The sequence below is a fragment of the Lactuca sativa genome, chromosome 1 (genome assembly GCF_002870075.4).
Source record: "Lactuca sativa cultivar Salinas chromosome 1, Lsat_Salinas_v11, whole genome shotgun sequence".
Classification (NCBI taxonomy): Eukaryota; Viridiplantae; Streptophyta; class Magnoliopsida; order Asterales; family Asteraceae; genus Lactuca; species Lactuca sativa.
The window spans coordinates 90750735-90772970 of NC_056623.2; the positions used below are offsets into that span (position 1 = coordinate 90750735).

The following is a 22236-nucleotide window of genomic DNA, read 5'->3' on the forward strand; positions in this document are numbered from 1 at the left end:
CCAATCTAGATTTATATCGACTCGAGGAACCATATGCATTATGTTTTTGTTTGAATAGCCACATGCATCTCATAATATTAACACCCTCATAAATAGTAATGAGAATCAAAGTATTATATTTCATTAGCAATTGTATTTGTCAAAAATATAAACTAATAAAACATAACAAGATGGTGTACCCGTTTCCAAAATCTCCCTAAAAAACGAAAAGCTATTAGATTTTCCAACGGGTGCAAGCGAGCAAGCTTGTTGTAACAGCCCAAAATCTCGAGTATTGTTAAATTGCAATTTTGGGGTGTTTTAAAGGGGAGACTCGGCGAGTGGGAGCCAGACTCGCCGAGTAGGGTCGCAGATTTGGTCGCGGGTTCGCGACTGGACTCGACGAGTCCAGGTATGGACTCGGCGAGTCGACGCTGTTCAGCGGAAACCCTAGCCGTTCAGTATTGGGTCGTATATAAGGGTTATTATGCCGTCATTTCACGACTTTGGATCGATTGGGAGGAACCCTAGGCGACTGGAGCGGCTAGAGCAAGGATTGAAGATCATTGGTGATTTGAGGAAGTTATTGTCCAAGAAGGAGAAGGTTTTGGCTAATGGGACAGCAAGGGAATCACGTTTTGAGGCTTGGGGACACTGAGGGTGCATGATTCAGGTAACCTTTCGGATTATTTCTGTGATGTGAATGTGTGCATGGATTTAGGGTTTGTGAAACCCATTTGGAGATTAGATGGATTGTTGTGTCGTTACCCAATGTTTATACCCCTGTATTAGTACCCCTTAGAGGTTCAGAAGGTCCTATGGTTGTATATTCGGAAAATATGTATCTCAGGAAGCAGTTTGATCGACTGCATGGCGTGGACTCGCCGAGTCGGATGATCAGACTCGGCGAGTAGCTTGAAGATTCACTGGGACTCGCCGAGTTGTTCTTCAGACTCGGCGAGTGGAGTCGGGGTGGCCCCGCGATTCTTCCAGGAGTGACTCGTCGAGTCAAAGAGGATACTCGACGAGTAGAAAGGGAATCTTAGAGGACTGAAGGACGACCAGACTCGCCGAGTCGCCAGGGAACTCGCCGAGTCCAGTCGAGCTGACAATGGACTGTTGACCAGAGTTGACTGGTGTGATTTCTTAGGGTCAGTTAACGTGGAAGATAGAAGTATTAAAAAGAGATATATGATGAGACAGGGAGCTTGTAGCTCGGAGGATCAAGTGCAAGAGATTTCAGGAGTTGCTATCTTCCAGTGTCCGCGAGGTGAGTCTTCTCACTATACTGTACCCGGAAGGGTTTGACTGTGTGACCGGAAGGTCGGATATGATATGTGATATGTATGCTATATGTGGTATGTTATATGTTATATGTGCTATGTATGTTATGGGCCGGAAGGCGATTATATTATGGGCCGGAAGGCGATTATATTATGGGCCGGAAGGCGATTATGTTATGGGCCGGAAGGCGATATAATGTGTGATGGACCGGAAGGTCGGCGTGGGTAAGGCCGGAAGGTTTACCCAGCAGGGACGGAAGTCCCCTGAGACACATGGACTGGAAGGTCGGGCCGGAAGGCGTATGTGCGTAAGGTATATTGGGGAACTCACTAAGCTTCATGCTTACGTTGTTTATGTTATGTTGTTTCAGGTTCTTACAGTAACGCGAGATGGCAACGGTTCGATTGTACACACCGAAAAAAGAGTTGTGCTTTGGAGGATCCTGGTTGTCTATTCAAATGAAAATGAAACTATATTTTGTAATTCGAATGTGAATAAGATTTTAAAGAAGTGTTTTAATATTAAATTGATTATTTAAATGAAAAATTTTGTTTTTGGAAATCGTGGTGTTATAAATTGGTATCAGAGCCTTGGTTTGAGGGATTCGGACGCGCCTACGGGTAAATCTGGACTCAAACTGAGGAAGTAAGAAAAGGTTTTCCAAATAAATGGTTTTCTAAAGTGAATAAGAGTTCAAAGAGAAAGCAAGAAAGAGCAGTGTGTACAATCAGCCAGAGCCAAACGGTGATTTCCCAAAATACCCTTACTTTTGTGTTATGACATATCTATTATGCACTTTATGAGACATTATTGCATGCTGGAGACAGACTGGGTATTTCATATCTTAGGACTAGAGTGGCCTGATTTGTGATGCCTTAGTCTAGGGTTTGCTGTTATATGTGCGTTATGCTTTTGTGTGTATGTGATGAGTGAGAGCATCTAGTTAGGACGCACAAGGGGTAAAGCTACGGAGTACAGAGGTACTTCCGAGGATGAGCCGAGAAGGTGGAGCTACCACAGATGGGAAGTCCTATGTATGCTTCAATGCTCGAATGCTGCTTGCTTTGTGCTTTGTGGAGTTGTCGATGATGGGAGTCAGCTACTAAGTGAGTATGACGATACTCAGGAGGTAGAGGGCTGGCATCATTAGGAACTCTTCAGCAGCTGATAGCAAAGAAGTGGGAGGATGGCGGAAGGGACTAGGGAGTAAACCTAGCCAAATGAGTGCGCTGGTAGAGTAGAGGATTTTGCTGGAAAGCGAGCACGCGCGATGAGATGGGTGAAAGAGCAGGTTTATCAGCTACTTAGGAACTCTGGGATGGTCCGTGTGGAAAGTATGGGTAGATGTGGCAGGTAGTATGGGCCCGTACTACTGAAAGCAGAGGACCCATACTTGACACAGGGGGCATTCTGAAGGTCCTAAGGAACAGATTGAGGAGTGATGTTATGGTTCGAATACCATACATCGGAGCGGATACAGAGTGATGTTATGGTCAGGGCATCATACATCGGAACAGTTGAGATAGATGTTGTGATTCGAGTGCTATACATTGGGGCAGATTGAGGAGTGGTGCTATGGTTCAGGTACCATACACCGAAGCATGTTGAGGAGGGATGTCATGGGATGAGTACCATGGTTCGTAGTGGATGATGCTTGTGGCTATCTTGTTATCCGGTTATCGATCGGACGAGCACGAGCGAGCGGGATGCGAGGGTTCGCGAGATCCTGCGTGATGAGGTCGCTACATTGTTGCGGGCTGAGTCGCCAGAATTGTTTGGGTCGATCAGGACCACTATGATTGAAGTAGTTGGATGAGCGATATGCGGCTTTCGCAGAGACGGCTGCCGCGGCGGTTACAGCGGCTGTAGCAACGGCAAAGAAAGGGGCTAGTCGGGGTCTTCAGTATCGGGACTTCTATTATGCGAAGCCTCCCACATTCGATGGAGTTCAGGACTCGATTGTTGCTATGAGATGGTTATCAGGCATGGAGGGGTGTTTCTCCACGAATTTATGCCCTGCTGATCAGAGGGTGGGGTGTGCTCTGAACCTATTGAGGCTCGGGGCGAAGGATTGGTGGAGATTGACCACGAGGTCATTTTCCGATGCGCAGAAGGCTGCAGTTTCATGGGATCAATTTAGAGGGATGTTCAGTACTCGCTATGTTCCGCGGGATGAAAAGGAGAAATTGGCTCGGAAGTTCCTTAAGCTGAAGCAGGATTTGGAGTCGGTGACTGAGAGCACCGGGATGTTTATTGAGAGGGCGATGTTTTGCCCTGAGTTCGCTTCGGAGCAGGCTCAGATGTCCCGATATCCGAGTATGCTCAAGGGGGGGGGGGTATCAGACAGTTCGTGTCTGCGCAGAGGCGCGAGACCGTGATGGTATCGCAGGAGGCCGCCATGTGGCGTGAGTTAGAAGTTGAGTTGCAGTTGTGTGAGATGAGGCAGGCCCCGATGCAGTCGCAGTCGGCGCCGAAACGGCCCATGACCGTAGACGTTAGAATGGGGGATCGGAGCGGTCACACTTGTGGGAAGTGTGAGAGAGATGGCACCGGAGCTTGTTGGCCCAGTGGTGCATGCCGCAAGTGCGGAAAGGAGGGGCACGGTGCACGGGATTGTCGGCAGTCAGTGCCAATTCGAGATTTCAGGAATTGTTATCAGTGTCGGCAGGTTGGACATTTGAGGGTCAACCGTCCACAGTTTCCTGCAGGACCGGTGCAGGCTCTAGCATCGGCCACCTTGAGGAGTTCAGGAGGAGGACAGGATGGAGCAGAGCCCTAGGACTCAGGGTCGTACTTATCGGCTTGCGGCAGAGGGAGACGGAGCAGTGCCGGAGGCAGCTGCGGGTATGATGCTCTCTTGATGTCTTGAGTAACTTGCGTTGATTGTAGCGTATCGTTTGTGCTGGTGTCTGGTGTGGATTTCGATGCGGTATTCGTTGTTTCGCGGGTTTGGCATTGTTATGGATTGGTGCTTCAGGTTTTCGCTTGGCATTCGTTGTTCCCTGATGGTTTAGTATGATTATAGTTTGGCGTTTTGGTACCGGTAGCCTTGTGCGGTTTTCGATGCGATGTTCAACCTTTGGCAGGTTGTGGGTTTGGTTATGGGTTATTGCTTGGGAATTCCGTTGGTCATCGTTCGTGAGGGTTGATAGTGGAGATGCGGCACTGGGTTGAATGACGGGTAGCATCTGCAGTTGTGGAGTGGATAATTGAAAGATCGGATTCTTTTGAGCGGATTGACCAGGGAGGAGATGTGTTTTGCTGAGGGTTGCTTACGCTTGTGGGAAGCAGTCAGTGGGTAAATGTTCTCTTTGTGCAGGATGGTTCTGAAAGGTCGTTAATGACGATCGGTGGCAGTTAGTCAGTGCTTTAGTGGGGGAGAATTAGAAAATTCTCCGGGAGATCGATGAGTATGTAAGGGTGCTTAGCTGCCGGGATTCAGCAGTGTTTGTCAGCGCAAAGTATAGGCCGACGAGAGCGAGTGTTGGGTATGCGGGGCGAGATACAGACCTAGGGCATTCGATTTTGGAGGCCTGAGAGAAGGCCGGGAACAAGCTTGAGTAAGTAATCGGGGTTATGTGATCAGAGTATTGGTACGATTGAGGTACGAGATGGGTTGTACTGCATTAATCCCACGGGATTATGTTGTGCATGTTTCTAGAGCTGGAACCGGAAGGTTCCCAGAGTTAGAACCTGAGGGTTCGCAGAGTTGGGTGTACGGACCCACAGGGATATAGCCTCGAGTGGCTAGTATGTGTTGTGAGAGTCGGTCCAGTCATACTGGAGACTCTGTTGGTATTGCTAGATTAGTTTGAGATTTACGGATGATGTATGTGCAGTGTGATTGCATTGGAAGGTCTGGCCCCGGGTTAGTGATCTTGTTTAGCGGAGGCAGTGATTTTGATGAGTGGAGAGAGTGCATGGGATTGAGAGCCCCTGCAATGAGAACCAGAGTATGTGGATAGCGGTTACGCAAAAAGGGTGGTGTCGCTTGGGGCGAGCACCGTGGCACCGGTTGGAGTGGCATTATGGCCAAAAAGGGTTCCTTAGAAAAAAAAAAGAGGAAGGTGTAACTCCGAAGGGGTGCAAGTTCACGGAAGTGAAAGCTGCAGAGCAGAGTTATGGTTAGAGTATTTCAAGTATGGTTTCGAGCATCGTGTTTGCGGCAGTGAAGTAGGAACCCATCCGGGTTGGGATGTCTGTTGAGGCTCAGAAGGGATGCATGGAGAGAGAAAGTTTTAAATTCTCAGTGTGAATCTGATTAGAGTGTAGGGTGGATGTGGTGGTTCATCTTGGGAGATGTTCGAGGATATCATCGGTGTATCGGGTCTTTCCACCTGCGGGTGTTGGGACTAGTTCAGTATGTGTATGTGATGGCAAGAGGGAACTTGTGAGAGTTGACCTGAGAGGGAGAACGGATCTCTCAGTCGGTCCGGAATGGGCAAAGTGGGCTTTGGATCGGGGATCCGGTGGTTCAGGGTTTCCTAACCCTTATGGGTTGAGTGATCGTTGAGATTTGGAGCAGAGTGCATCTTGGGTAATTTCCGATTGCAGAGAGTGATGAGCAGTTCAGAGTTCGTGCTTTAGTTGACAAAGTGGACTCAGCAGGTTAAAGAGAGTTAGTGATCGTCTAGAGTTAACAGGGAAGTTATGCGGGCAGACGCCGTTACGAGCATGTGATTCAGGTCAGCGACTTCGTATTTCTGATGGGGTGCTTCGATGTAGGAAGAGGGGTAAATGGGGGGCCCCGGTATGTCGGGTCTTTTCGTGAAGGTGCGAAGGTAGGAAGGGTGGCCTATCGTTTGGAGCTGTCAACGGAATTGGGACGGATCCATGACACTGGTATGTGTCGCAATTGAAGAGGTGTATAGCGGATGAGTCAGCAGTGGTTCTACTAGAGAACGATTAGGTGGATGCGAGCCTGTGTTACGTCGAGGGGCCAGTGGCCGTCGGAGATCGGAATATCAAGGTTCTGAGGAACAAGAAGGTACCGCTGGTATTGGTTCAGTAGCGGCCCCGGAAGAGATCGGTGGTGTCTAGGGAAGCCGAAACGTGAGATGCGGGAGCAGCAGCCAGAGCTATTTTCAGAGTGAGACTTCGAGGGCGAAGTCTAATTCTAGTGGGGGAGAATTGTAACAGCCCAAAATCTCGAGTATTGTTAAATTGCAATTTTGGGGTGTTTTAAAGGGGAGACTCGGCGAGTGGGAGCCAGACTCGCCGAGTAGGGTCGCAGATTTGGTCGCGGGTTCGCGACTGGACTCGACGAGTCCAGGTATGGACTCGGCGAGTCGACGCTGTTCAGCGGAAACCCTAGCCGTTCAGTATTGGGTCGTATATAAGGGTTATTATGCCGTCATTTCACGACTTTGGATCGATTGGGAGGAACCCTAGGCGACTGGAGCGGCTAGAGCAAGGATTGAAGATCATTGGTGATTTGAGGAAGTTATTGTCCAAGAAGGAGAAGGTTTTGGCTAATGGGACAGCAAGGGAATCACGTTTTGAGGCTTGGGGACACTGAGGGTGCATGATTCAGGTAACCTTTCGGATTATTTCTGTGATGTGAATGTGTGCATGGATTTAGGGTTTGTGAAACCCATTTGGAGATTAGATGGATTGTTGTGTCGTTACCCAATGTTTATACCCCTGTATTAGTACCCCTTAGAGGTTCAGAAGGTCCTATGGTTGTATATTCGGAAAATATGTATCTCAGGAAGCAGTTTGATCGACTGCATGGCGTGGACTCGCCGAGTCGGATGATCAGACTCGGCGAGTAGCTTGAAGATTCACTGGGACTCGCCGAGTTGTTCTTCAGACTCGGCGAGTGGAGTCGGGGTGGCCCCGCGATTCTTCCAGGAGTGACTCGTCGAGTCAAAGAGGATACTCGACGAGTAGAAAGGGAATCTTAGAGGACTGAAGGACGACCAGACTCGCCGAGTCGCCAGGGAACTCGCCGAGTCCAGTCGAGCTGACAATGGACTGTTGACCAGAGTTGACTGGTGTGATTTCTTAGGGTCAGTTAACGTGGAAGATAGAAGTATTAAAAAGAGATATATGATGAGACAGGGAGCTTGTAGCTCGGAGGATCAAGTGCAAGAGATTTCAGGAGTTGCTATCTTCCAGTGTCCGCGAGGTGAGTCTTCTCACTATACTGTACCCGGAAGGGTTTGACTGTGTGACCGGAAGGTCGGATATGATATGTGATATGTATGCTATATGTGGTATGTTATATGTTATATGTGCTATGTATGTTATGGGCCGGAAGGCGATTATATTATGGGCCGGAAGGCGATTATGTTATGGGCCGGAAGGCGATATAATGTGTGATGGACCGGAAGGTCGGCGTGGGTAAGGCCGGAAGGTTTACCCAGCAGGGACGGAAGTCCCCTGAGACACATGGACCGGAAGGTCGGGCCGGAAGGCGTATGTGCGTAAGGTATATTGGGGAACTCACTAAGCTTCGTGCTTACGTTGTTTATGTTATGTTGTTTCAGGTTCTTACAGTAACGCGGGATGGCAACGGTTCGATTGTACACACCGAAGAAAGAGTTGTGCTTTGGAGGATCCTGGTTGTCTATTCAAATGAAAATGAAACTATATTTTGTAATTCGAATGTGAATAAGATTTTAAAGAAGTGTTTTAATATTAAATTGATTATTTAAATGAAAAATTTTGTTTTTGGAAATCGTGGTGTTATACTTGTAACACCCTAATTTTCAATTAAAGGCTTGACTCGAAACCGATTTTTGACAAGCTTGAGCTCAACCTATGTTACAAAGCTTAATTAGGCTTGCAAGCTTGTAACAACCTAATTTGCAATTAATTTAAATAGTTATAATCATGGGTAAAAAAAGTTTGAGGTTATAAATTCAAATATTTGAATTCCAATAGTTAATTTTATATTTCAAGACTAAGTATGGGGGTGTATGAAATGAAATTATAATTACTTGAATGTCAAATCGATGATAGGTGGAGTTACGAGGAACTGAACTGAGACTTAAGGACTTTAAAGTCATAATATTGCAAAGAGGGGCAATATAGTTATTGATTCAAACCTAAGGACATAAGGGGAAATGTTTTGGGTTTAATTAGGGGACTTAGGGCCGAATTTGGTCAGCCACTTAACTTAAGCACCCTTAAACCTTAACCTTAATATTCATTTTGCTTGGAATTCCCGTTTTTGAAGACCTTTCAACACTGCTTAGACGATCCCCAGATATTGAACCGTTGGATCATCGAGAAATTTGGAGTGTAGCTTCCCAAGACATATATTGAAGTTTTGACCTTTGGAATTTTAATTTTAATTTCTGGAGCGTGAGTTACAAGTCGTCGATCATTGCAGAAATTTTAGGGTTGTTGTCGAAATCGTTTTAGGTGCAAGGCTTGTATGGAGCTTTCAATCTCAACAACCTAGGTATGATTTCTTTCTCATTTCATAAAAATTTCCTATAAGTCCTAGGACTGATGTGCTACAAACCTGGAACATGTTAATCGAACTTGAGACTTAATGAGTTGAGTGGAATGAATCATAACCCTAATTTTATCTTTCTGAAAAATGGACCAATCTATTCATATATTTGAGAGACCATATCTCGATCATGATAACACCTTTTGAGTCGAAACCAAAGCCTAAAGTTTCGTTTTTGAGTCTTCAACATTTCATTAGTTTTGACCAAAAATCAAAAATGCTTCTAACAAGGGTAAAATCGACCATTTATCTAGAATGGTCCGTAATGAACTGTTTTGCGAGACAGTTTTGTAAAACTCACCAAAAAAATGTAGAAAAATCATAAAGTGGTTTGCGAATACTAGTTTTATAGATAAGGACCTGGTCTTCATTCATGTAAAACAGTTTTGAAAAATAGAGTGCTTTAGGGGAAAAACAGGTCCCGATCAGACCATGACTTTCATGTAAAAATATGGAAAAATTAACCTATAAGTCCCTAATATGCCCGTGTATCAGTCAGATCCGTTTGATGGTGCGGAATCCCAATCAAACGGATGATGTTAGATAAAAATAGAAGAGAAGGAGAAGAAGAATATTATGAATCTTGAATGTATTAATGATATGAATGAAATTCCTTACACAAGATTCACACACACAAACGTTCCTTTCTCTCTGGCCGTAAACTCTCTAGGGTTTATCAATCCCTACTCCTCACCCTAACACCTCTATTTATACTTGAATATGGGCTGGACACTAGGGATGAGATTTAGAACCGGAAAACCGGACCGGAACCGGAACCGAACCGGAACCGGACCCGTTAGAACCGGAATATATAGAACCGGGTCCGGTTCCGGGTTTAAAAATTGGCTTTATCCGGGTTCCGGGTAATCCGGGTTTGGGTCCATTGGGTCCGGGTAAACCGGGTCTAAAATCCGGAACCGGTTTTTGGAACCGGAACCACTTTTAGGGCTGGAACCACTTTTTGTGAAACGTTTACAAGATGCATATCTTATTCGTTTCAACTCCAATTGACATACGGTTTTTTCCAACATGTAGTTTAGAGTTTGTACATGATTCTAGACTATAAATTTGTCATTTTTAGTTTTATATTCATTGACTTACAGTCCTCAAAAGTTGAGATACCAACGCTGAAAGTTTTTAGTTTTTTAGTTTTTTTGTATTCGGTGAAAGTTTTAAAACATGCATATCTAATTCGTTTGAAGTCGGATTGACATGTGGTTTTTTCCAACTTCTAGTTTACAGTTTGTACATGAGTTTAGACTATAATTTTGTCATTTTTGGTTTAACATTCAATGATTTACAGTCCTCCGAAGTCGGGATATCAAAACTGAAAATTTTCAACTTTTCAGCTATTTGTTTTTGTACTTTGTATTATGTGAAAATATTAACACAAGTATATCTCATTCGTTTAAATTCGGATTGACATGCGGGTTTTTCCAGAGTGTATTTTAGAGTTTGTACATGATTTTAGACTCTAATTTTGTTAATTGTGGTTTCGTATTCAATAAGTTACAGCCCCCCAAAGTCGGGATATCAATATAAAAATTTTCAAAGTTCAACCCACTAAGTAGTAAGTAATTACCAAAAAATTCTGGTTTTTTTCGGGTTTTCCGGGTCTAAACCCACTTTATCCGGTTCCAACCTACCCACTTTGATGTTTCCGGGTTTTCCGGTTCTAGACCCACTTTATCCAGAACCATACCCGGAACCGAACCGGAACCGGAACCGGTTCCTATATATCGGTCTGGTTTCCGGTTCTATAAAATCCCGTTAACCGGTTCTGGGTTTTCCGGGTTCGGGTCCATCCGGTTCGGGTTTGGACCCACTTTCATCCCTACCGGACACACATGGGCCGTAAATGAGTTTACGGCCGTAAGGTGTTTACGGTCGTAAACTTAGCCGTAAACTAGGCCATAAATTAATAAAATATTACATAAAAATAATTGCCTAGAAAAGTAAAGTATAAACCATATTTTGACCCAACAATCTCCCCCTTGGTTTATAGCTTTCTTTTCTTAATTGACCCAACAAGCTCCCCCTAAAAAGTAGCTGGCTTTCTTGATAATCTTCATTAGGAACTTGGCTTCAGCATTAATCTTCAAATTCTTCACGACTTCAAGATGAACTTGATGAATCTTCAATGAATGACTTCATCTTGAGCAGTTGGACATTTCTTCAGAATTTGGCTTTGAACGCACGTCGGGTGAGGAGGCTTGACGTACTGATTCTTGAAAGATAACGCTTTCAGCTTGAGAATCTTCAGAGAGAACATCAGAGATAACTGAACTTCTAGATCACTTCAGCAGGTACAACGATAGCAGCAGAATGATTGAGGAGGATTCAATGCAATCCGTCACATAATCTTCAATTGCAGCTTCACCTTGCTTCTGGGGTTGAAGGATTGAATGTTGAAAGAATAATCTTCATTTCTTGCTCCTTCGAACGCGAATTCTTCGATGCTCACGGACGAGGCTTTGGCTCAGAAATCTTCAACACAAACTTCATGAGTCTTATCTATACCTGAATTCACTTTTCAATACAAAACAAAACGAAAAGAAAACTTAGCAAACAAATAAAACAGAAACAATTTTTTTTTTATTTTTCTGCACAAGAAATAAAACAGAAATAACACTATTTTTGGATTTCTAATTTTTCTGATTTTTCTTTGATTTTTTTATTTTTATTTTCATTATTTTAATTTTTAATTCTCCCCTAATATTTAAATTAGAAGAAACTATGACAAATTTAACAAAAATAAAAATGATATCTAACTTTAAGAGTGATTTGGTCGGGTGAGACTAGGAACTATATGGTTGATAGTTAAAGTTATACTTGTTGCATTAGTTGTATTTGATGTACTTATTTTTTATGTGGAATGTATATGCATGATATGTTTGGACTCGACGGCTATGCATGATATGTTTGGACTCGACGGCTGAATATGTTTGGACTCGACGGCTATGCATGATATGTTTGGACTCGACGGCTGAATACCAAGTCTTTATTTGGGTGTTGTTTGGGATGTGTTCCCAAATAGACACGAGATATATGATCTTGATGTTTATATATTATATGGATGCTTGCATATTTGTTGATGGCATGGAATGCAGGAGTAGGGTGTAATACTTCTATTGTTATGTTGTGTTGGAATTCACTAAGCTTCGTGCTTACCACTTCCTTTAAAAAATGATTACTACAGGTACGTATAGTATGGTTGAGGCTTTAGCTTGACTGTACACTGGCGCGGTTGAATATTGGGTTCTTGTCACAGACTCTTGATATGAGATTTTAAGAATATTAGTTTTCCGCTGTTGTTTTGAAGTATAAATGGATTAATATTGTTGGAAGTATGTTTTGATTTTGAAATGTTATTTGAATACTTGAAACTTACCAGTTTTGGTTAATTAATGGATTAAATGGTTTTTATTATTAATATAAACGTTTTCAAAAAGTTTAAATTTATTGTAATTTTTGGGACGTTACAAAGCCTAAACGAGCCTATATATAATATAATTTATTATTATTTTTATATATTAATAAGACATATTTGAGGAATTAGAGATTTAGGATATAAGTAAACAAACTTCTTAATGAACTCGAACCGAGCTTAAGCTTATTTAGATATAATAGACAAAAAAAATGAGTCAGACTTGAATAATTCTTTATATGCTCAACCGAGCTTAGTACAATAAAGCTTGAATCGAGTCGAACTCAAGCTCGAGCCTAGTATAACTTAAACGAGTCCGGACCGAACTAACCAGTTCGACTTGTTTTCACTCCTAGATTTCCCTGAAACCAAAACCCAATCTCATGTTTCTTACATAACCAAAGGGCATCTCAAAATTTAATTACTACTTTCACTTGTTATACTATTTCCAGATTTGTTAAACTGTTCATTTGTTATACTATTTTACCATTCATTTGTCATATTATTTCTAGATTTAAAATTACTAAATTCAAATTTAATTATTACTTTCATTTCATATTATACAATAATACAATAAACATCTATTGGAATTAGGGATTTTTACATTTATATCTTTTTTCCTCGAGTAATTTTCATGTAACATTTTTTTATATTTTATAACTTTAAAGTTAAATTATTGGTATTTTATAAATTACGATTTACTATAAAGTTACATTTTTTGTCCCTTATATGATTTCTTTTATAGTTTTCATTTTCATTAATTTTCTTAAAATATACTTTCAAGTTTTATTTTTATCCATCTTCTTCATACATAATGTTTTTGATCGAAACTTTATTTTTTACTTGTTTTGTTCACTTTATATTATATAACTAGACGAATTCTCGCGTGTTGCGCAGCGAAGATTAAAAATATATTGTTAAAATATTGAAAAATATATGTTTAAAATGGTTATGTTATTGACATTAACTTTGAAATTATATTTTTACACTAATATATATATATATATATATATATATATATATATATATATATATATATATATATATATATATAATCTCTGTTATTTTGAACAATAATATTCAATGACATCAACCCACATTCCTCATTAATAGAATTAAATATAATTATCTATTTAGTATTATTTTTAACAATTATTATTATTGATTAATTATATTTTTACTTATGCGATCATTTTCTAATTTCAATAATGATGTTCATTTAAAATACAATTTATTTATAGCTAAATGTAATTTATAATTTGATGTTATTATCATTTAAAATTGTTATTCATTAGTTTTAAACAACTTATTATTAATAATAAGTTAAAGAATACTTTTAAGAAATACTTAATATTATTATTAAAATGTGAAACATAAACTAAATAATAAAGTGATAAGATAGACAATTTGCATTTCAAAAGAGACTTGCATGGATAATATGACATATCCATATAATTTGATTTTATTATTTATAATTATTGCTTATTAATTTTAAAACCACTTGTTATTATTAATAAGTGAAAGAAACTTTTAAAAAATACTTATTGTTATAATTAAAATGTTAAACATATACTAAAATATAAAGTGATAAGTTAGACTATTTGCATTTTAAAAAAGGCTTACATGAATAATATGGATAATATGACATATAAATGAATTTTAATTAATTATTGTTTTGAAGCAACATGAACATACAAACATGTATACAATAGTTAATTAAATATTCTATATATCATCTTCCATAACATATGATCGATAACATGAATATAATCTAATTTACATTAAAATTTCAACCACAACATACAATGATATTCTTAAAAGAATACTTAAATCAAGAAAATACAAAAAAATAGTATATAACAAACTTACAAATTAAAAACTTCAACATAATAACATGGCTCGAAAAATATTTCAAAGCCCTCAAATCAACACAAAAAAATTTAAACTTGTTTTCTTTGTGAATTTTGTATGTGATTTGTAATTGTGTGTCTACTAAAAAAGATTGACATTTTTATAGTAGTGTATCAATTAATTGTTTAATAAATATATTATATAAGTTATAAAACCTTTGAATTGTTAATCATTATTATGAGATTTTTGGGTGATATTCATTAAAATAGGAGGTTTCAAATGCATGAGGTGTTTGCAAATTTTTATGGGGGTTTCAAATACATGAGATTTAAGGAAAAATGCTAGTTTTATAAGTATGTATGATGATTGTGACCGTGATATATGTGGACTATTGACATTTTAAATCACATTCTATATACGAATTGTAAAGAGGTTTACCCAACACATTAAAGTTATGTTTTCGTCCTTACATAATTTTTTTTACAGTTTTCGTTTTTATTAATTTCCTTAAGATAAATATTCAAACTTTATTTTCGTCGCTCTCCTCCATACATAATTGTTTAGATTGAAACTTTATTTTCATACTTTGTGGACCACTTGATATGACCTAATAGTCACCGACTCACCGTAATATATATATATGGATTGTTGGTATTTATAAATCACATTATATATATGAATTACAACGTTACCTCACGCATCAAAGTTGCGTTTATGCCCCTTACACAATTTCTTTTATAGTTTTGTTTTTACTAATTACAAAAAGGTATCCTATCCGCTATCCGCTGCAACACACAGGGTAACATAAATACTAATTTGATATGAAAGTCTTTTAGCCGATGACTTAGGTGTTGTTTGTTTTTTTTTTTTTTAGGCAAAATGTATGTAGTCTGCGGACCACATCTGTAGACATCTGCAGTAGAAGAGGTGGACCAAACGTCTGCAGTATGAAAAAAGAAGACTGTTTGTTTTTTTAACATTTGCAGGCTACTAAAATAAACTGATTTTTTTAAACTTCAAAGTGATTTTTTAACATTTTTATGACTTTGTTATAAATAATAAACGAATCTGGATCAACTTTTATGTATTATTGTATAAAAAATAAAAATAAAAATGGTATGAATTAACGTATATATTTGATAAAAACCAATAACTTTGGTTGCAAAGTTATAACTAAACATTATAATTAGTGATAAAAGAATTTGATACATAAATTGATGAAAATAAACTTCGATTTTTTCAATTAAATCCATTAAAAACGTGTCATAAATATTTTTTCGAAAAATTGGCGATATTGTATTAAATAATGTTTTACAAAAATTTGCAAAAAAAAATATAAGAATATATTATTATTATTATTTTTTTTCATATTTATATAAACAACTTCAGCGACTATTATTGTAATAAATCTTTATTTATAAATTTGTCAAAAATACCATGTATTTATCGTCGAACGTTGTTTTTTTTTTTTTATGTTTTGTAATTTTTTTTTCAAATTGTTTATCATTAATAAAGTTGAAAAAATTATAAATTAAAAAGAAAACTTAAAAAAATAAAATAAAGATATGTATGTTTTTTAGGCTAGAAGATGTCTGAAGATGTTAGAAGACTCTGGTCCACATTTGCGCCACAAAGAGGGCGCATTGACATTTTTAGGTCTGCAGTCTTCAAAAAAACAAATAATTTACGAAGGCTAATGTCTGCGCATGGTCTACGCGGCGCAGACAGAAGAGGTGATGCAGATCTGAAAAAAAAAACAAATAGTTGGATCAAATAGTTACATATCGAACGAGTTTGTAATTAAATTGTTGGATCAAATAGTTGACATCTTTTACTAAAATGAGAAAAAAATATATTCTGAATTAGTATTTCCTATATAAAATATTAGATGAAACATTTAATTTCTTTCAATTAGATGAAGTTACAAAAAATGGGACTTAATTAGTTAATTGGGAGAATTTATAAATTTATTAGGTTTTTATCTTCGAAATTAATAGTTTTTAAGAAAATAATAAATTTATTTATTTATTATTATTTTTTTTTTTACAAATTTTAGTAGTAAAAAGTTTTATCAAAGTTAAAAGATTGCAAAAAGCAAAATTGTGATTGGGCAGACCGACATCCCAGTGGAAGAGTACAACATCTTAATGCACAAGGTACTACCAAATCAGAACAAGCGAACATTCTCAATCCCTGCGGTTTAAATACATGTAGAGCAAAGCAAGTTCGATTTCTCCATCTCAAATTCATCAATCATCAGTAATCACGACCTCTTGTCTATGTCGTGGCAAATTGTTGTTCAAGCCCTTAGATTTTGAAGCAGATTAATATTAATTTCTTGAAGAACAAGTAAAACCCCTACTGGAAATCAAGTTTAGTACATTGGTTCAGCTCTAGAAGGGTAAAATTTTAACCTAGATACTTCATTTTGTTATGTATGTTTAGTATTGTTGCTCCGATGATTTCCTCCCCCAAATCGATTTCACAGCTTCAGATTTAGTATTTCTATGATCCGGGACTGTTTTTGTACAAATATAGCGGAAATTACGTGATAAATTTTAGGCAATCGTTATATGTGGTATTTTTCGGATCTGATTTTTTTTAAAAGGTTTTTGAAATATACGTTCTGGTCGAGTATCGTATAAGTAGTTATTAGGAAATGGATGTATTACCTGTGATTGATCGATTGTTAATACCTTGTGCGCTTTTATGTGGATTTAGTATTCTAATCATGTCGAGGAAGATGCTGATTGACGGAGATTTGGATAATCTTTCTGGAGAGAATGATTACGATTTTGATCTGTTCGTGATTGGTGCTGGCAGTGGCGGGGTTAGGGCATCCAGATTTTCAGCTCAGTATGGAGCTAAGGTATCATTTATTAGATAAATCTGTATGTCTGTTTATCTGTCCATTCTCATTTCTCATTTCTTAATGGAAACGAATCTAAGGTTTTGCTTGGAATCGGATGTTGAATTACCCATAACAAACTCATGTAGTGTATGCATTTTTTTTGTTTATATCAAACATATATCAGCATGTAATTTCTTGCCCTAAAGGGATTCAGTGATGGGTTTCATTTGAGCTAATTTCACTTTGGTGGTTCCTTGAGCTGTGGTTTTCATGATGCTTTAGCATTTGTAGTGATATTGATAGTTTATTCTGAGAATAGAAGTATTTGCTAGACAGAGTTTATGCATGTTGGAGTTATATACAACACTCCATTCATATCATCATATGGGAAATGTCTATTCGAATTGCTCCTTGACTCCATGAAATTTACAAAAGTTGGTATTACACCCATGGTTTATCATTATGGTTTTTAGTACTAGTCAGATGTATGTAACACTCTTCAATATCATATCATCAATAAGTTGTAATGATCATAATAAGTATATAGTTAATGACTTAATGTTAGTTTGTAAATTTCCAATATAAGAAACAAACTGCTCTCTCATTACAATGTGATTGATGTTTTCTACATGGTCATTCTCTAAGGGTATTTTATTCAGACATGGAGATAATATAACATGGTTGCCTTAATTGCCTCTTACTAATTTTGCATTAAATTGTTGATGCTTTTTGAAGATATAAAACTTATCTTTATGAAATTTATGCATGCTCATTCAATTATTTATCTTTCTTACTCAACTCTTATTGCAAGGTTGGGATTTGTGAGCTACCATTTCATCCAGTCAGCTCAGAAACCATAGGGGGCGTTGGAGGAACGTAAGTTATCAAATCTCTTTTTCAAGTTGTACATATTGTTATCTATCATCTATCTATTATCTAACATATATTATGTTTGATTGGGTATATATATTCTTAGATGATGCATGAAGCAACAATTATAGTTCTTCTATTATATAATCTAAATGCCTTTGATGTTTGTATGTGGTGTAGGTGTGTGATTCGTGGGTGTGTTCCTAAAAAGATCTTGGTCTATGGAGCATCCTTTGGTCCTGAAATTCAGGTGATTTTGAGCTTCTATTAGAAACTACTGATATCAGAAATTCATATTTTTTTTGTTGTTTCCATTAGCACTTTGTTTAGAAAGAGAAATACTTATATTTCTTCACTCATCTCTGTTTCAACATGTGTAGGATGCAAAAGAATATGGATGGAAAGTGAACGATAACATTGATTTCGATTGGAAAAAGCTACTTCACAAGAAGGTCTATTCTACATTCTAATAGATATCTTGACAAATAAAAAGATCCTTTTTTTACTTTTGACTTTGAATTTTGACTTTGTTGATTTCCCAAATTAACTGAGGCTTTTGTTCTTCAAGGGAGTATCTACTTTCTGCTTTATTTCCAGTATCTTTCTTTCTTTTCACTGTTTGTGTATCCACACAGTATTTACCTATTTACCCTTGCTCCTCTTTGATTACAACTTTGTTTCTTCTATCTGTTTTTTTTCTTCAGTTCTCAACTTCTCATAAATAGCATATGATAATGATATAAAACTTTGTTGTTGCAGACTGAAGAAATAGTGAGGCTAAATGGGATATACAAGCGCCTACTTTCAAATGCAGGAGTCAAACTTTTTGAAGGAGAGGGTAGAATTGTGGGCCCCAATGAAGTTGAAGTGATCCAATTGGATGGAACTAAACTCTCCTATTCAGCAAAACACATACTCATAGCAACTGGCAGCAGGGCACAACGTCCAAATATCCCTGGACAGGTAAAAATTTCATGCAAAATACAATCTCCTTGGGTAGGGTAAATTTACCATTTTACCCTTTTCATATCATATTGTTTCTCCGTGTGTGTCAATTTAGGAGCTGGCTATAACCTCAGATGAGGCTTTGAGCTTGGAAGAGCTACCAAAGCGTGTAGTTATACTTGGAGGAGGGTGAGTTGACCATTTTACCCTTTTCATCCTTAAATTTCTGTATTTTTAGTTTAAATTTTTTATATTGGATCAGGTATATTGCTGTTGAGTTTGCTTCAATTTGGCGTGGGATGGGGTCCACTGTGAATCTAATCTTCAGAAAGGAACTTCCTTTAAGGTTATATTATATATAAAGCTTTATGAATTCTTCCTGTTTAAAAATTTGATTTTAGGCAAAAAAAAAAAAAAAAAAAAAACAGAAAAGTAATTGTACTTTTCTATAGTGATTAAACCATTATATTTTTTTGACTGTTTAAAAATACCATTTTATCAATTTAATATCTATTTTCTGCAGTTGTTAGACCATTATTCTCTTTTTTTACCATTTAAAAAGACCATTTTCCTTGTTATCTGTTTTTATTATCACTATTTTATCAGTTTACACATATTGACATTTTCCAAATTTTTTATAAAATTAATGTTGCCAGGGGTTTTGATGATGAAATGAGAGCTCTTGTTGCCAGAAATCTTGAAGGAAGAGGCATAATTTTGCATCCACAAACAAATATAACACAGGTTCTTTTCATCCAATTACATTATTAATTATGCCACATTATTTTCAAGCAAATTGCAGGAAATCAGCAACTTACTTTTTTTTTTTTTACAAATATAAGAAATGTATTTTATTTGTTACCCTAACAATATGTAAAAAACCCTTAATAGCAACATATTTACATTTCTTTACCCATAATAGCAATGTACAAACATTTTTTTTACCAATAATAGCAATTTGTCACATTAAATTTCTATTATATATTATTATTATTATTAGTAAAGATTGTAACTAAGCTGCTATAAAAAGTAAAAAACTTCATTTTTTCTTGAATTTTCCTTTTTTTAAAACCGGATGCATATTTTTCAGTTGGTGAAAACCGAAGATGGTATAAAAGTTACCACAGATCATGGTGAAGAATTAATGGCAGATGTTGTACTTTTTGCCACTGGTAATTTTTTTATATAGTGGGAAATAATTGCTTGATTATTTAATTTTCAAATTTTATATTTATATATTTTTTGTTGTTGCAGGACGTGTACCTAATACCAAGAGGTTAAATTTGCAAAGTGTAGGGGTTGAAGTTGACAAAACAGGAGCAGTGAAGGTCTATTCTTATAAAACCCTTTTACTTAATCTCATTCTTCTTTATTTACTAAAAGACTAAAATGCCCCTGTTAAAGGTGTATTTCAAAATCTTCAATCTTTTTTACTTTATTTAATATGCAGGTGGATGAATTTTCTCGCACCAATGTCCCTAGCATTTGGGCCATAGGTGATGTCACAAATCGAATGAATCTCACTCCTGTTGCCCTAATGGAAGGAACTTTATTTGCTGTATGTATTTTCAAACCCTTATAACTAATGATGATCAGAGGGCAAATACGTAATTTTCCATTTTTCTTGGAACACAGAAAACCGTATTTGGTAACGAACCTAGCAAGCCAGACTACAGCAACATACCTTGTGCCGTTTTCTGGTATAACAATCTTCAACTTAACTTTTTTTTTTTTTTTTTTTTTTCGTAAATGTAATATAAAAATAATTTACATATTTATATATTTTGCCATGTCAGCATACCACCTCTCTCTGTTGTGGGACTAAGTGAAGAACAGGCTATAGAAAAAGGTGAAGGAGACATTTTGATTTTCACATCAACATTTAATCCTATGAAGAACTCCATTTCTGGGTATGTAAAAAATTGTCATTTCTCCATTTTCGTGGGCCCCGTTTTTATTTTTTGCATTTAATTTTTTTTTCAGGAGGCAAGAGAAGACACTCATGAAACTTATTGTCAGTGCTGAGACAGATAAAGTTATTGGTGCGTCCATGTGTGGGCCCGATGCAGCAGAAATTATGCAGGTACAGGATAGAACAAGTTGTACTGTGTTTGGTATATATGTGCAAAAGACATAAATGCCCTTGTCATCCTGTTATAAAAAATTAGCCCTAAAAAGCTGGGACTGATGTCAGAACAAGTTGTACTGTGTTTGTTATACATTGAACTATGTGCAAAAGACATAAATGCCCCTGTCATCCTTTTATAAAATAATAGCCCTAAAAGTTGGGACTGTGTCAGAACAAGTTGTACTGTGTTTGGTATACATTGAACTATGTGCAAACGACATAAATGCCTCTGTCATCCTTATATAAAAAAGTAGCCCTAGAAATTTGGGACTGCTCTTAGAACAAGTTGCACCGTGTTTGCTACATTGAACTATGTGCAAAAGACATAAATGCCCTTCTCATCATTGTATAAAAAAATAGCCCTAGAAATTTGGGACTGATGTTAGTGGGACAAAAATTGCAAGTTTTTGTCTAAACCCAAGAAGGTAGGACATTGACTTGTTCTTGATCTCTTGTCTGTGTAAAAAGACGTAAATGCCCTTATCGTCTTTGGTATTAAATTTGAATATTTTTTAGGGTATTGCTGTGGCGATGAAGTGTGGAGCAACAAAGGCACAATTCGATAGCACGGTGGGGATCCACCCATCATCTGCAGAGGAGTTTGTTACCATGCGGTCAGTCACACGGAGGATTGCTGCCTCTGGTAAACCAAAAACCAACCTTTGAAAAGGTTTGACCGTGTCTTTGACTTGGTTGCTTTTTCCTCACAACTCCACATCCATGGAAAACACATATGGGGTATACTTTTGCTTCATTTTATTGTTGGCATATAAATAATGTGGATGTGTTTTTATCAATTTCTTGGGTCGTTTTGATAAGATTTTGAACATGGGGGGTGATGAGTTTTGGGGAGCAATGAATTACTTTTGTTGCATGAAGTACAAGTTGCTATGCTTGTAAGATTTGGAGTTCAAGGAATAGAAATGGAGTACATTGGTATTTGATTATATTTGCTTTACTTGTGTGCAAATAGATTTTTTAATGGAAGGAAATGAAGCGTAGTTTAAAATAATCGAATTTACAATAAACAAGGTATTGAGTTAAACGTATATTTGTGACATTTTTTTTGAAAAATGTTTGGTGGAAAACCTATGGTGAGAAAATCTGCTTACAAACAAGTATTTCGTATGGATGTTCAATCGTGCTCCATTTGAACCAGTGGCGGAGGTAGTAAGGGGGCAGAGAGGTGCTTGGCCCCCCACCAATCTCCTTATCTATGAGTTATGGATGCAACAATCCCACAAGCAAAAAACAGGAAATTTTAATCTATTTTAAAATTATGAATGTTATATTGTCCCCCTTTAAAATACAAGATCAATTTGCAGTTATATAAAAATTAAGATTGTAATTTGTAAGTAGGGGTGTCGAACGGGTAAAATTTTCGGGTTTTGGGTAGAACGGGCCGGGTAAAATGGATATTTCCTTAAGAAAATAAT

The 22236-nt window shown here is 37.4% G+C and overlaps 1 protein-coding gene across 1 annotated transcript; it reads left to right on the forward strand.

Moving 5' to 3' along the window:
• Window positions 1-16216: 16216 nt before the first annotated feature.
• LOC111915884 (glutathione reductase, cytosolic) lies at window positions 16217-21747 on the forward strand. Its single transcript, XM_023911513.3, has 16 exons — window positions 16217-16407; window positions 16728-16875; window positions 17669-17733; window positions 17908-17977; window positions 18108-18179; window positions 18487-18690; window positions 18788-18861; window positions 18935-19018; window positions 19329-19416; window positions 19763-19844; window positions 19927-20000; window positions 20123-20230; window positions 20308-20372; window positions 20469-20582; window positions 20656-20755; window positions 21317-21747. The coding sequence occupies exons 2-16, from the start codon at window positions 16738-16740 to the stop codon at window positions 21464-21466; spliced, it is 1488 nt and encodes a 495-aa protein (XP_023767281.1). The 5' UTR covers window positions 16217-16407; window positions 16728-16737; the 3' UTR covers window positions 21467-21747.
• The last annotated feature ends 489 nt before the right edge of the window (window positions 21748-22236 follow it).

Coding starts and splice junctions, on each gene's coding strand:
- LOC111915884 (XM_023911513.3), top strand. CDS start 16,738: ATGTCGAGGAAGATGCTGATTGACGGAGATTTGGATAATCTTTCTGGA. Junction 20,001..20,122: donor ACAAAACAGGAGCAGTGAAG/GTCTATTCTTAT, acceptor TTTAATATGCAG/GTGGATGAATTTTCTCGCAC. Junction 20,373..20,468: donor ATACCTTGTGCCGTTTTCTG/GTATAACAATCT, acceptor TTGCCATGTCAG/CATACCACCTCTCTCTGTTG.